The sequence below is a fragment of the Balaenoptera ricei genome, chromosome 20, assembly GCF_028023285.1.
Source record: "Balaenoptera ricei isolate mBalRic1 chromosome 20, mBalRic1.hap2, whole genome shotgun sequence".
NCBI classification, from domain to species: domain Eukaryota; kingdom Metazoa; phylum Chordata; class Mammalia; order Artiodactyla; family Balaenopteridae; genus Balaenoptera; species Balaenoptera ricei.
Window position 1 is genome coordinate 62,006,746 of NC_082658.1, and position 16,697 is coordinate 62,023,442.

General features: G+C 44.8%; 1 protein-coding gene across 8 annotated transcripts in view; it reads right to left on the reverse strand.

The window, feature by feature from the left end:
• SPECC1 (sperm antigen with calponin homology and coiled-coil domains 1) overlaps nucleotides 1–16,697 on the reverse strand; it is a 265,582-nt gene that overhangs the window by 89,580 nt on the left and 159,305 nt on the right. For all 8 annotated transcript variants that reach the window (XR_009499670.1, XM_059908106.1, XM_059908101.1 and 5 more), the window contains one exon: nucleotides 3,750–5,329. Coding sequence is in view for 7 of the 8 variants with exons in the window: in XM_059908106.1 (XP_059764089.1) it covers nucleotides 3,750–5,329 (1,580 nt within the window). In the remaining variant the exon portion in view is untranslated. The remainder of the gene's footprint in view (nucleotides 1–3,749; nucleotides 5,330–16,697) is intronic.

Sequence of the window (16,697 nt, forward strand, 5' to 3'; positions counted from 1 at the left end):
AAAAAAAGTACCTTTTAAGGCCTTTCCGAGGCTCTTCTAACAGTATCTGAGTCACTTAACTATCTTATCTAAACTGGAGACTTCTATAGATTTACTAAATCTAAAAGGTCACAGAATGGTTTGGCGTTGCCTTTCCTCTCTGTAAATAGGTTATTTTGTTCTTTTCTCGTAATATTCACCTTCTGCCAAGAATTAGGGTGGACGGATGCAGGGCTCAAGGGCAAGAGCTGTTCAGCACCACGCAGTCTGCTCAGTGACAAAGAGGACAGCCACCCTGGCATCTGCTTAAGGAGGTTACGTTTGAAAGTTCTATGCAAAGCGTCCAGTGAAGCAGTTGAGAACTGGAGACTTAGAATTTACCCAGGAATGCAAAAGTGGCTTAACACCAGACTGCCTTAGAAAGTCTGTTACCCTAATCCACCTCATTCACACATTAAAGGAGAAAACTCATTATGATTATATAAAAACTATAAGATTTTAGTAGATGTACAAGATCTACTGCATAGATCTTACAGATGTCTAAGATCTACAGTAGATATAGAAAAATTCAATCCCCAACCTTTTTTTAAAAAACAAGCAATGAAGTTAAAACACTAATTCTTCGCAAAATACTCGCATAACTCAATAAAAGGTATATAGCCAATGCCTACCATGGACATCCTTCATGATGAAATGCTGAAAGCACTCCCTTTAAATCAGGAACAAGGCCAGGATCCCTCTACCATCACGCTTCTACTGTACACTTGGAAGGGGCCCACGGTCACCAAATTAACCATCAGCTGAGTCCAGAGGACCCAAGCGTTCCAGCTGGTCCAGCATTTATATCCTCATTAGAGTTTTGTGCTAAAAGTGCTCTGGTTTCCTTTGGTCAAGAGTCCCTACGTCTCATCATCTAAGTTCACGGTTGCTGGTGGGTCAGTTGATATGCTTCGGTGGGGCTACAATAAGCTATTAGTCAGGCTCGGAGATCTGGGTTTTACTTTCCTACGTAACAGAAAAGGGCATGAAGATTAGAAGTTACAACTTCTCTGTGTACACACACAAAATCACAGGCCTAAGATCTCGATCCGTGACATCATGCCTCACACCTTTTACCTCCAACTCATATCAAAATACGAGCTAGGACCTTTTTCATCCTACTGTCAAGTATTTGATCATTCTAATCAGCAAGCAATTAATAAAGATATGGAATATACGAATAATATAATAAACAGCTTGATTTAAAAATTCTAGACTTTACTGTCTTCATTTAGCCAAAGCTATAATAAGGGACAAATTCACAGCTTTAAATACTTATACTATCAACCAAGAAAGGATAAACTTAAATGAACAAAGAATTCTACTCAAGAAACTAGGAAGAAACCAAAGAAATATACAAAAGGCAGGATGAAAGAACTGATAAAGATAAAAGTAGAAACAGATTAATAGGAGAATTGATAAACCAATCCAACTGGGTCTTTGTGTTCACGGAATGTGGAGTGACATACTCTATTCTCCTGAATAGGAAGATTAAATATGGTAATTATGCCAATTCAAGTTTGTATGCATGTCAAAATGTGCTTAACCTAGGAAAATGTCTGAAAAGACAAAGAGTAAAATGTTAGCCGCATTTTTTTCCTCCAAGTAGTGAGATTAAATGTAATATTTATTTTCTTCTTAAAACTTTTCTGTGATGAATATACAACTTTTTGATCAGAAAAATAAGCTATTGTCTTAAGATGCCAAATTATTTCTCGCTGACACGTGTATTTAATGTAATGCCAATGGAAATAACAAAGAGACAGATGAAGGACTGAGGGAGAACTTCAAGAAAGTTGCCTGGGAGATCAAACATTTTGCAACAGAGTAAGGGAAGGGGGATTATTCCAGACAGGAAATCTCAATGTAAAGCTACAAATTACCAACCAACAGTTCACATGGGCACCTGGCTAGTACCTGCCAAGGGCACTGCTTCCACACTTTCAATAAAATGCTGTGAATTCAGAACACAATGATAAAAACTTCTAACACTGCCCACCACTCAGATCAGCCCAATGCCAGAATCAGGTTGCAAGTGACAATTCTTAAGGCAGATGAAGCAGGAAAGAGAAATCCCCCTGGGGGTTCAGGGCAAATTTGTTTCTTAAAAGAGTGACAGCCTCTGAAATAAGGTGGGAAGATGTTTTCAACCTCTCTCACCAAGGGACCCCTAATCACAGACCCAGAGCTTAGAGGAAACAGGAAATTGGAAGCCACCTGTCTACACTTTTCCAGCACTGCTCTGTGGGTGGGCAGAATATCACACAATCGGGCTTCCCTGGTGGCACAGTGGTTGAGAATCCGCCTGCCAATGCAGGGGACACGGGTTCGAGCCCTGTCCAGGAAGATCCCACATGCCGCACAGCAACTGAGCCCGTGCGCCACAACTACTGAGCCTGCGCTCTAGAGCCCGCGAACCACAACTACTGAGCCTGCGTGCCACAACTGCTGAAGCCCGTGTGCCTAGAGCCCGTGCTCTGCAACAAGAGAGGCCGCTGTGATGAGGCCCGCGCACCACAACAAAGAGTAGCCCCCGCTCGCCACAACTAGAGAAAGCCCGCGCACAGCAACGAAGACCCAACGCAGCCAAAATAAATAAATAAATTTATAAAAAAATAAAAATAAAAAACAAAATATCACACAATCACCAGCAATCTTCACCACAGAACAAAGGTCCAGACTGATTAAAGGATTATTTTTAAAAATGAAGGTGGTGATCATTTATTCGATCCTGGGTTGGGGAAGATCTTTCCAAGTAAAAAGGGGAAGGGTAAAGGAGGAAATGAAAACCAGATCTGAATGACCCAACAACTTGATACCAAGTGTTGGCTAGGGGTCAGGGAATCCCTCTGCTGGTGGGAGCACACCTGTGTCACACTCCTGGCGGCCAATCTGGCCAAACGCATTCAACGTCCTTAAAACGGTCATACTCTGACACAGTAAGTCAATGAGTAGGAATTTTTCCTAAGACAGAGGGACAAAAAATGATTTACACTATTGAAAGACCGGAAAAGAACATAAATGTTCAACAACAGGCGACTAGCAAAGTACTTAGGAAATATTTATAGAACAGAGTACTGTCTGGCCTTCAACATCATGTTTCAAAGAATAGTTAATGATGAGAACATGCTCAGGAAACATCAGATTTTTAAAAACTTAATATACACAGGATGACTCTAAAAAAAATTTGTTTTAACTTGTGGGATACACACACACACACACACATATCTGGAAAAAAACACCAAAGTAGTGGTTATAGCATTACTTGGTGGGGAAACTTGGGGTGGTTTTCGATTTCTGTTCCGAGGTGCCCAAAGCATGGTATCCGAGACACCTGGATGCCTCACACTCACTCCTTCAAGACTCCGCTAACTGCCACCTCTTCCAGCAAGTCCTCTGGCACTACCACCTCCTTTATCCACGTTATTCTAGGTGTTCCTCTGGGCACTGGACTCCGGGCTGTCCTCTGCGATGTTCTTTATCCCCGCACCATCTTTATCCCTGCACCAGACTCACTATATCCCCACTACACATTCAACTGCTGTAGCCAGAAACGGGGGTGTCTCATTTCTGCATCCCCAGTCTGTCTGGACTCTGACAGATCTTCAGGCTAGAATGCTGGATTATGAATGCAGTCGAGGGCCTGATTCTCTGTGCCGTGTGCCTCTAAAGGCCGAGGAGGGCTGTGTTGACGAGGATGAGCAAACACTGGCAGAGAGAACGCCCCTTACCTTGGACAGCAGGCTTGAGACACGCTTAACCTCACCATGTGCCGTCAGCAATTCCTGTCTGAGCTCCGCGCAGGACTGTTCCAGCTGGTCCTTCTCGGCTCGGGCCACTGTCAGCATCTCCTGAACGTCACAGCCCTCGGCCGTGTGCCCCGGGGGGCTGCTCTCTACAGCTTTCGGCTTCTCATTCTCCAGGTGAGCCTTCAGAGACCCGTTCTCCACCTTGAGCCCTTCCAAGGTAACCCGACACTCCTCCAGGGTCTTGGCCATCGCCCCGCTGTCACGCCGCTCCAGCTCCAGGAAGGCGGTCAGTTTCCCGTTCTCCTCCTTCAGGTGTCGGACCGTCTCCAGAGCCCCCCGGTGCTCCTCCTCCACCGTCCTCAGACGGCAGGTCAGCTGCTGCTGGATGTTGAGCAGCTTCTCTCGCTCGAAGCGGCCCTGCTCCAGGACCTCCGTGCACTTCTGCTCCAGCTCCAGGACTTTTCCTTCCTGGGTGCCGGGCTCCTCGCTCTTGACTCGCTCCTGCAGGAGGGCCATCAGCTTCTCGTTCTCCTGACTCAGCTGCTCCGCCCTCTCCCGATGCTGATGAAAGGACGCTTCCAAGAGCGTCTTCTCGTCCGTCAGCTTCTCGTTTTCAGCCGTCAGTTCCTGCACCATCTGCTGCTGGTCCGACAGCTCCTGCAACGTGGCCTGCAGCTCCTCGGCGGTGCTGTGGTGGTTTTCTTCCATCCTGTGGATCTTCTCCGTCAGGGACGCCAGGGACAGCTCGCTCGCGGTGTGCGGGGAGCTGCCGGCCGCCGAGCACTTGGAGCTCTTGACCAGGCTCCCGGCGGGGGACAGGGGCCCTGGGGGGGCGTCTGCTGGGATGTGCTCAAAGTCGGAGGCGTCCGGGGACAAGGAAGCCTTGGTGACATCGCTACTCGAAGAGCCCGACGTCCGCAACACACCTTCGTGTGGGTTTTTTTTATACGCGTCGATTTCGCCCGACAACTCATTTCCCATCGGGCTCCCGAAGCTGGACTCCTGAGTTACCGACGTCCGGCAGCTGCTGTCCCCGGTGTGACTCGCTCCCCCCTCTGAATTTGGGGAATGCTCAAAATAAGTCAGTTTCTCCTTCAAGGCCCGGTTTTCATCCTCAAGCTCAGCGAGCTCTTTCTGGAAGTTCTTGTTCTTCTCCTCGAGGGCTCTGATCAAAGGCTCCGAGTCACCCGGCAAGACTGACGCTCCGTCCACGCTTGGGTCCAAAGCGTCAGCCCCTTCGGTGTTCTGAGTCCACTTCTCCATCCATTTCTTGAGTTCACTTCGGAGCCTGTTAATTTCACCATCTTTCTCTTTGGCTTCTGCCAAGAGTTCCCGGACCTGGGACTCGAGCGCGGCCTTCTCTGCGTCTTCGTGCTCCGGCCTGGGTCTCGTGGGAGTGGCCCGCACGTGCTTGGTGGGGGTGGGCGTGCTGGAAGAGGTGGGGCTGGATACCGCTTTCCTGGAGTTGGAGGGACCGCGTGGCACCGTTCTCTCTCTCGAGACAGCTACCGCAAGTTCTCGAGGGGTGGGAATGCCTGTCCGCTTGGCTGCTGCCACAGCCCCTGAAGAGAGAAGGAGAAACCAATGAAACCCAGCGAGCGCTTGTATAAACAACTCCAACTACAGGGCATGGTGAGCAGGGCGGCTGTTGCCTCCCTCCATCCCCCCCTCCCCTAGGTAACTACCCGGCTCTGACTGGGGTTTCTGTACCTGTACTTCGGCGGGGAGCTGACTTCAAGCCGAGCTACTCAGCATAACCCCATCCCCAGCCATGGCTGCTGGTTCAAGGCACGGCACGAGCCCCCCCAGTCAAGGTCAATGAGACACAAGGAGAGGTTTCCTGGGCGAGTTTCTAAAACATACTGGACACGGGTGAGCGATCATGTTAAGTCTGGCGATGGCTGGCAACCACCACCACAAGAGGAAGGTGAGGATGCAGGGTAGAAAGAAGGAAACCGAGCATTTAGTGGGCTGTGGAGCTGTGGACCAGTCACCCTGAGGCGGGCCCTACCCCGGCCTTCCAATTACACAAGCCAACAGTCACCCTTCATAAGTCACCCTGAACTGGGTTTTCTGTAACTTGCAACGGAACACATCTGAACTGAGAGTCCTGGCAACTAAACAAAATACAGGATTGTTGTGAATTCCTAAATAAACACTCAAAAAAAATTTATCATTAACATATTTTGACTGGGCATAAATTCGATGAAGAAATCAGAAGACCCAAATAATACTAAGGAGACATTGATCTGATTCAATGACCTATTATTTTTAACCTAAGTGTGAATGCTGTGTGCATTTATATTCATAGAGAAACAAGAACCAACAGGATAAGGGCCCAGTACGTTCATCTATGGTATGGTTTTCAATGCCAAACGGATTTACATAACATGGAAATGATTCAGGATTTATAATACTTATTATAATGGGAAATGTAAGGTACGGAATTATTTGTTATTTTCCCCTATACCACCATCGTTATTTTTTTAGTCTTCATCTATACTACATTTTTAATTTTCACTTATACTATTTACTCTAGACGATGTCAAAAAAAATTCTAGGGGTGAAAACCCAGATATCGATCTCCTAAGTGCTCTAGAAATAAAACCCCCTTGGAGGTTAAAGTATAAAATGAAAAATCTGGACCTGTTTTACAAACTCAAAAGACATTTGATGAATCACAGCCAATCGCAGTAACTTATACGTTTGCACCGTGGGCTGGAGGCCTCTGCTGTGTAGGGAGGGTTGGAAGCAGGGACGCGCCCACAGGCTGGCAGAGGCCTCCGTCTTCTGAGGCAGAAGCAGAAACCACTGTGGCGAAACAGCTCTGAACCCACTGCCAAGACAGCTACTGAGACGTGAGCAGCTGCATCTCCCAGCATCCCAGAATCCAAGGGGATGAAGTGGAGGCGGGTGGCGTCCTCTTTAAGTGCCTGACGGCTGAGTGCTTTGAAAACTTTGACATAATAAAGACTAAACTGTCATATTCATATACTGGAAAACTATGGTTTTTAAGTTAACTTTTCCAAATTAAGTTACCAGAAAGCTAAGAGCACGATAATACACATGTAATGCATGTAGGTGTCCAGATGCCTCACTTGCCATCACGCTAAACAGTGACGAAGAAAAGATGCATTTAATTATTCTTGTAAAATGAAGATTAAAACCACTAAGCAATAAAACATTTTAGTAACACCAGCCCTCTGGAGTGAAGTAATCTTGGCAAGGACCATAATGAAAACTGGAGGGTAACTAAAGTTTCAACATAATTATAGTCAGAACAGGCAAAACTGAGAGTCCAGGACTGACTGCCATAGAGGCGTTTGCCATTCCTAATGATGCCACTAAAAGTAAGGCTCCTTTTCAGCTATTTGTTGGTTTGGGAAGAACGACAGAGGACCGGAGACCAACCCGGGCATCATTCCCAGCTACAGCTTCAGCCCTTCCTTTTGCCAACAAATCTTGGTCTGTTCGCCACTTGGTGTTACTTATGCCTTATCTAAACCACTAGGAATTTGCTTACATCAAACCAAAGTACATTAATGAAATGCATCCAGTTGTAGATTATGAAGCACACAGTCCAGCTATACTTTCACCACATCTGCTCCTTTTTCCGTTCTTGCCACTTCATCCCCGGAAGATCAGTATAATTTGCCCCCTGATCTTCTGAAAGGCTCTTCCCATCTCTGGACGCATCTTTCCAGAAACTGTAATGAGCTGAGGTTAAGTTGAGAGGGTTGCTAAAATTCATCATCAGGCCAAACTAAGGTGGGTGTCGCTCCCCCACCTGTGCTCAGACACCCCGGCACGGTCACTGGCAGGGGCGCAGTCCCCCGGCTTATGATGTCATCCACCAGCAGGGTTCCTCTTCTCAGTCTCCTTCAAGTACTGAGTTCAGAAGCCTCACCACGGAACCATCCATCCTGCGCACGCTCCCTCACACAGGACAGCGGGGCAGGGCGACAGCAGGGGTGGCGGGAAGCCTGAGTCCGTGGACAGGGCCCGGCTCAGCTGGCGCCCTGAATCTTTCGTCTTCTTCCCCTCCTCACACCAGGCTTACTCCTACCGAGGCTGGTGGTCCAACTGCAAGAAGTTAAAATAAAAGCAAGCTCCACCTAACACGATAATTTTTTTAAACCGCGTGTGACGTGTCACGTTTCACAATGCCAAATGAAAAACTGTATTATACTGTGGTTGATCACAGGTGCATCCAACTACATATCACAGAGACACAGAACAGGAGAGTGTTAAGCTGGTCGGACTGTGAGTAATTTTCCTGTTTCTTTTTATAGTTACATTTATGCAATAAAGAAAAAAAGAGGAGGGAAAAATCCTATCATGCCAACACACAGAGAGAGAAGGGGGTGGGAAAAATTAATCTTTCCAGAGAACAAAAAGCATGTTGTTGTACGTAACAATAGCGCGATCATTTCAATCATCGACCGGGTTTTCAGAAGTGATTCTCAGCAGCTGAAGGTAAACTATTTTCAGTCCCTTTCTGACTTCCTCATCTTACCTAAAGAACATGCTACTGGGGCTGTTCTAACGTGCACGGCTGAGGGAAACGGTGGCATTCTGAAGTAAATGATTAACCTTTGATTTATTCACCAAGGATTAGAGGACCTGCTCTACAGGAGATACATGTGGTTCACATCGTCACACGCCTGTTGCCCTGCCTCCTAAACACAAGGGGACTCACTCGTTCTGTGTCTAAAAATCTAAACTACTAGGTTAGTCTTTACTGTAAGTCTTCATAACCTTTTTTCTCGGAAAGTTCCAATAATTTCTTCACCGTCAAATCTAATTTCCCCGGGCTCCTCGTCCCTCTCCGCTCTTGGCCGGCGGCTCACTTTTGAGAATCTTCACTCTTTTTATTCACGTTTGACACTGGCATCAAACGTTTTTCAGGTTCTCCCATTCAAGGAACCTTGAAAACATATTTAAAACTTCCCTCCCCCTTTCTTTTTGTAACCAACCAGTGGGTCACTCAAACGTATTAACTGGTTTTGGAAAAGTCTCCATATTTTTCCTTTCCCTTCAGTACTGAATCTAGGCCAGGTCCTTGGGATGTTCTGTTGAAATTTCTGAAACGTTCTCACAGGGCTTCCTGATTCCAGCATCTCCCACCTCTGATATGTTCTGGATCAGTAACCCTTAAATAACTCTCATTTTTCTGTTCCAGAATCTGTAGGTATCTCCTCTCGTCTGCTGCATCAACGTCAAACCTCTTCCCGTGGCTTCAAGGTCACTCCAAGGTCATGCATAATCTCTAAGCACACAGCCAACCATACTCACTATTTGGGTGTTTCTGCTCTCCACCACCCCCACTGAGCTCTAGCCAGTGTCCCCAATACACATGTGACTTGTGGAACTATCATTCTCTTTCCACTGGATACTTCTGACTGGCATTTAAACACACTTAATTCTCTTTAATTTAAAAGATACATGCACCCCTATGTTCACAGCAGCACTATTTACAACAGCCAAGACATGGAAACAACCTAAGTGTCCACTGACGAATGAATGGATGAAGAAGATGTGAGATACACACACACACACACACACACACACACACACAATGGAATACTACTCAGCCATAAAAAAGAATGAAATAATGCTATTTGAAACAACATGGATAGACCTAGAGATTATCATACTAAGTGAAGTAAGCCAGATAAAGAGAAATATCATACGATATCCCTTATATGTGGAATCTTTTAAAAATGATACAAATGAACTTATTTACAAAACAGAAACAGACTCATAGACATAGAAAATAAACTTATGGTTAGCAGGGGGAAAAGGGGACAGAGGGATAAATTAGGAGTTTGGGATTAACAGATACACACCACTATATATAAAACAGATAAATAACAAGGACCTACTATATAGTACAGAGAACTATACTCAATATCTTGTAATAACCTATAACGGAAAAGAATCTGAAAAAGAGTAGACAAATATATATGTATAACCGAATCACTTTGTTGTATACCTGAAACTAACGCAACACTGTAAATCAACTATACAATAAAAAATTTTTTTAAATAATAAAAATAAAAAGAATATCTGAATCCACATCTTCCTCCAGCTCATCTCTGATCTGCCCCTCCCCCTCACAGCAGAATCCTGCCCCAAGCTGTGTTTACTGGTTGTCTTCATTTCTCCCCCCATATCCCCTCCTCTGCCCACTCCCATTACTCAACCAAACGCCAGTTCATCAGTGACCTCCACGTGGTCCACTGCAATGGGCGTTTCCAATCCTCTCAGCACGGTGGGAACAATACCTCCCTTTTTGACACATGCCTCCGGTGTCACGCTGACCTAGCGCTCTCTGACCTCAGCAGCCACCCCCTGTCTGGTTCCTCCCCCTCCCGACTCTCTGCATGCTGGAATTCCTCAGGTCTCGGTCCTGGGCCTTTTCCCTTCTCTTACTACGAATATTTTCCTGGTGCTTCTACTCAGTGCCATGATTTTAAATACCACCTACATACTGATGACTTCTACATCCCTTCTCTCATACGGTCCTCTCCTCTGAGCAACATCTGAATATCAAACTACTTAACTTGATAAGCATAATTGAATTACCACAAAAATACCTCAAACTAGATAAAAGGGAGAAAGGAAGGCTAGGAAAGTGTGAACAGAATGGGCAAAGGCCCTGGAGTGCAGGGGAGGTGAGGTAGAAGGCTAACTGGCTGAAGGCACTCAAGGAAGGTCTCGCCATTGAGATTCAAGGTGACACACATCCACTAAAACAAGGCCAGGATGCTATGGAAAAGGAACAGAGATAAAACAAGAAGAAGCTCTCAGAAAATTTAAATATGTTTGTCAAATTAAAAGATTCAGTGGAAGGAATGGAATGCAAAATTAAGGAACTCTCTCAATGTGTACAACAGAATCGAAACAAGATGAAAACAGAAAAGATAAACACAGAGGGCCAATCCAGGCAATCAAACAATCAGTTAATAGAAGTTCCAGAACTATAGATCAGTGGGAACAGAGTGGAGGAAATAATCAAAGAACGGACACAAGACAATTCCCCAAAATTGAAGAATGTGAGTCTCCAGAATTCGTGTCAGGCAAAACAAACGAAAAAAGATCTACATGGAGATAGATACATCTTTTTTTAAAGTTTCAAAATACCAAGAATGCCTGAAAGTTTAGGGAAGGGGTGTGAACTGAGAATGAGACTGGCCATCATCATGTATAGGCAATACTGAATTCTAGAAGGCAACAAAGTAAACGCCTTCAGAGTTCTGTGGGAAAATGATTTTCAACCTAGAATTCTATACCCAATCTAACTATAAATCAATCAGAGAGGTGGAAAACACGTTTCAAGACACACAAAGTCTCAGAAAATTAAATTGTGAACACCCTTTCTGAGGAAGTCATTTGAGGATGTGCTCCAGGAAAACAAGGAAACAAATCACAGAGAAGAGGAGGAGTGATCCAGGAAGCATGGCCCTATCAGAGGAAAGCAGTCAAGGGAAGTCCAAGATGGTATCCATGGAGCAAGTCTGGAGAACAAGCCCAAGCTGGGTGAGAGGACAAAGTGCCTAAGAAGGGAATTTCTTTAACAGAACACCTCACTGGATGACGAGTACGGGGGGTGGGGGTGGCGGTGGGGGGTGGGAATGAGGGTATAATAAACATGGTGAAAAAAACAGAAACCTCATAAAAACAAGAAGCCACACAAGAAAGGTAACAAAATCATAGCACATGACTTCACTCTGCAAGGAAGACTATCTATGTAGTCATAATAACATTAATACTACTTAAATTGACCCAAAGTAGGATAGACTATTTTATAGAACATTTGAATATTATCATCCTTGTTAGCAAAAAAAGTTAAAGTACAGATGAAAGAAATTGGGAGGTATAAGACAAGGTGGAGAGAGCTGGCAGAAAGGGGTAGTAACAATAATATCCATCCTCATCTTACAAATGGAGAGTCAAAGATACTAATACAGTTGACAAAACAAGAAAAAAGATAAAATACATTATTAAAGTACAAGAGGTAACCACGAAAGGAACTAAAAATAGTGATATTATGACACTGGGAGGAGGTGAAATGTTATTAGTTAAATCCTCATCTATCATAGCAGGAATCCACAGAATGTCTAAACTTGAAAAATTAAAATACAGCAATGTCAAGAGAATGATTAGACAAGCCACAGACGGGGAGAAAAAATTCGCCAAAGACACATCTGATCAAGAACTGTTATCCAAAATACACACAGAACTCAACAATAAGAAAATGAACAGAGGAGTAGGGGCAAGATGGCGGAAGAGTAAGACGCGGAGATCACCTTCCTTCCCACAGATACAGTAGAAATACATCTACACGTGGAACTGCTCCTACAGAACACCCACTGAACGCTGGCAGAAGACGTCAGACCTCCCAAAAGGCAAGAAAATCCCCACGTACTTGGGTAGGGTAAAAGAAAAAAGAAATAACAGAGACAAAAGAATAGGGACGGGACCTGCGCCAGTGGGAGGGAGCCGTGAAGGAGGAAAGGTTTCCAGGCACTAGGAAGCCCCTTTGCGGGCAGAGACTGTGGGTGGCAGAGGGGGGAAGCTTCGGAGCCGCGGAGGAGAGCGCAGCCACAGGGGTGCGGAGGGCAAAGCGGAGAGATTCCCGCACGGAGGCTCGGCGCCAACCAGCACTCACCAGCCCGAGAGGCTTGTCTGCTCACCCGCCGGGGCGGGCGGGGGCTGGGAGCTGAGGCTCGGGCTTTGGTGCTAGCCGGGAGGGAGTCCGGGAAAAAGTCTGCAGCTGCCGAAGAGGCAAGAGACTTTTTCTTGCCTCTTTGTTTCGCGGCGCGCAAGGAGAGGGGATTCAGAGCGCTACCTAAACGAAATCCAGAGACGGGTGCGAGCCGCGGCTATCAGCGCGGATCCCACAGCAACAGGGGCGCAGAGGGAAAAACGGAGAGATTCCCGCACAGAGGCTCAGCGCCGAGCAGCGCTCACCAGCCCGAGAGGCTTGTCTGCTCACCCGCTGGGGCAGGCGGGGCTGGGAGCTGAGGCGCGGGCTTCGGTCGGATCGCAGGGAGAGGACTGGGGTTGGCGGCGTGAACACAGCCTGAAGGGGTTGGCGTGCCGCGGCGAGCCGGGAGGGAGCCAGAGAGGAGGTCTGCAGCCGCCGAAGAGGCAAGAGACTTTTTCTTGCCTCTTTGTTTCGCGGCGCGCAAGGAGAGGGGATTCAGAGCGCCGCCTAGACGAACTCCAGAGGCGGGCGCGAGCCGCGGCTAACAGCGTGGACCCCAGAGACGGGCGCGAGCCGCGGCCATCAGCGCCAGAGACTGGTAGGAAACGCTAAGGCTGCTGCTGCCGCCACCAAGAAGCCTGTGTGCGAGCACAGGTCACTCTCCACACTGCCCCTCCCGGGAGCCGGTGCAGCTCGCCACTGCCAGGCTCCCGTGATCCGGGGACAACTTCCCCGGGAGAACACACGGCGCGCCTCAGGCTGCTGCAACTTCACGACGCCTCTGACGCCGCAGGCTCGCCCCGCCTCCTCCGTACCGCTCCCTCCCCCGGCCTGAGTGAGCCAGAGCCCCCGAAGCAGCTGCTCCTTTAACCCCCGTTCTGTCTGGGCGGGGAACGGACGCCCTCAGGTGACGTACATGCAGAGGCGGGTCCAAATCCAAAGCTGAACGCTGGGAGCTGTGAGAACAGAGAAGAGTAAGGGAAATCTCTACCAGCAGCCTCAGAAGCAGCGGATTAAAGCTCCACAAACAACTTGATGTGCCTGCATCTGTTGAATACCTGAATAGACAACGAATCATCCCAAATTCAAAAGGTGGACTTTAGGAGCAGGATATATTAATTTCCCCTTTTCCTTTTTTTGTGAGTGTATATGTGTATGCTTCTGGGTGAGATTTTGTCTGTATAGCTATGCTTTCACCATCAGTCCTAGGGTTAGGTCCGTCCATTTTTTTTTTTTTTTTTTTTTTTTTTTACTTAAAAAATTTTTTTTTCCTAATATATGTTTTCTTAATAATTTTTTCTGTATTTTCTATTTTTAGAAATTAAAAATTTTTTTAATAAGTTTTTTCACATTTTTTATTTTAAAAAATTAAAAATTTTTTTTTCTTAATAAATTTTTTCTTAAAAATTTTTTTCTTATTTTTTACTATAAAAAATTAATAAATCTATTTTTAAAAATTAAAAAAAAATTTTTTTCTGAATACATTTATTCAATAATTTTTTTTCTTATTTTTTATTATAATAGCTTTATTTCATTTTATTTTATCCTCTTTTTTTCTTTCTATTTTTTTCTCCCTTATATTCTGAGCTGTGTGGATGAAAGGCTCTTGGTGCTCCAGCCAGGCATCAGGGCTGTGCCTCTGAGGTGGGAGAGCCAACTTCAGGACACTGGTCCACAAGAGACCTACCAGCTCCACGTAATACCAAACAGCAAAAATTTCTCAGAGATCTCCATCTCAACATCAAGACCCAGCTTCACTCAACGACCAGCAAGCTACAGGGCTGGACACCCTATGCCAAACAACTAGCAAGACAGGAACACAGCCCCATCCATTAGCAGGGAGGCTGCCTAAAATCTTAAGGCCACAGACACCCCAAAACACACCACCAGACGTGGACGTGCCCACCAGAAAGACAAGATTCAACCTCATCCACCAGAACACAGGCAATAGTCCCCTCCACCAGGAAGCCTACACAACCCACTGAACCAACCTTACCCACTGGGGACAGATACCAAAAACAACGGGAACTACGAACCTGCAGCCTGTGAAAAGGAGACCCCAAACACAGTAAGATAAGCAAAATGAGATGACAGAAAAACACACAGCAGATGAAGGAACAGGGTCAAAACACACCAGACCTAACAAATGAAGAGGAAATAGGTAGTCTACCTGAAAAAGAATTCAGAATAATGATAGTAAGGATGATCCAAAATCTTGGAAATAGAATAGACAAAATGCAAGAAACATTTAACAAGGACGTAGAAGAACTAAAGAGGAACCAAGCAACTATGAAAAACACAATACATGAAATTAAAAATACTCTAGATGGGATCAATAGCAGAATAACTGAGGCAGAAGAAAGGATAAGTGACCTGGAAGATAAAATGGTGGAAATAACTACTGCAGAGCAGGATAAAGAAAAAAGAATGAAAAGAACTGAGGACAGTCTCAGAGACCTCTGGGACAACATTAAACGCACCAACATTCGAATTATAGGGGTCCCAGAAGAAGAAGAGAAAAAGAAAGGGACTGAGAAAATATTTGAAGAGATTATAGTTGAAAACTTCCCTAATATGGGAAAGGAAATAGTTAATCAAGTCCAGGAAGCACAGAGAGTCCCATACAGGATAAACCCAAGGAGAAACACGCCAAGACACATATTAATCAAACTGTCAAAAATTAAATATAAAGAAAACATATTAAAAGCAGCAAGGGAAAAACAACAAATAACACACAAGGGAATCCCCATAAGGTTAACATCTGATCTTTCAGCAGAAACTCTGCAAGCCAGAAGGGAGTGGCAGGATATACTTAAAGTGATGAAGGAGAAAAACCTACAACCAAGATTACTCTACCCAGCAAGGATCTCATTCAGATGTGATGGAGAAATTAAAACCTTTACAGACAAGCAAAAGCTGAGAGAGTTCAGCACCACAAAACCAGCTTTACAACAAATGCTAAAGGAACTTCTCTAGGCAAGAAACACAAGAGAAGGAAAACACCTACAATAACAAACCCAAAACATTTAAGAAAATGGGAATAGGAACATACATATCGATAATTACCTTGAATGTAAATGGATTAAATGCTCCCACCAAAAGACACAGACTGGCTGAATGGATACAAAAACAAGACCCATATATATGCTGTCTACAAGAGACCCACTTCAGACCTAGAGACACATACAGACTGAAAGTGAGGGGATGGAAAAAGATATTCCATGCAAATGGAAATCAAAAGAAAGCTGGAGTAGCAATTCTCATATCAGACAAAATAGACTTTAAAATAAAGACTATTATAAGAGACAAAGAAGGACACTATATAATGATCAAGGGATCGATCCAAGAGGAAGGTATAACAATTGTAAATATTTATGCACCCAACATAGGAGCACCTCAATACATAAGGCAAATACTAACAGCCATAAAAGGGGAAATCGACAGCAACACAATCATAGTAGGGGACTTTAACACCCCACTTTCACCAATGGACAGATCATCCAAAATGAAAATAAATAAGGAAACACAAGCTTTAAATGATACATTAAACAAGATGGACTTAATTGATATTTATAGGACATTCCACCCAAAAACAACAGAATACACATTTTTCTCAAGTGCGCATGGAACATTCTCCAGGATAGATCATATCTTGGGTCACAAATCAAGCCTTGGTAAATTTAAGAAAATTGAAATCGTATCAAGTATCTTTTCCGACCACAACGCTATGAGACTAGATATCAATTACAGGAAAAGATGTGTAAAAAATACAAACACATGGAGGCTACATAATACACTACTTAATAACGAAGTGATCACTGAAGAAATCAAAGGGGAAATCAAAAAATACCTAGAAACAAATGACAATGGAGATACGACGGCCCAAAACCTATGGGACGCAGCAAAGGCAGTGCTAAGAGGGAAGTTTATAGCAATACAAGCCTACCTCAAGAAACAGGAAACATCTCGAATAAACAACCTAACCTTGCACCTAAAGCAATTAGAGAAAGAAGAACAAAAAACCCCCAAAGCTAGCAGAAGGAAAAGAAATCATAAAGATCAGGTCAGAAATAAATGAAAAAGAAATGAAGGAAACAATAGCAAAAATCAATAAAACTAAAAGCTGGTTCTTTGAGAAGATAAACAAAATTGATAAACCATTAGCCAGACTCATCAAGAGAAAAAGGGAGAAGACTCAAATCAATAGAATTAGAAAT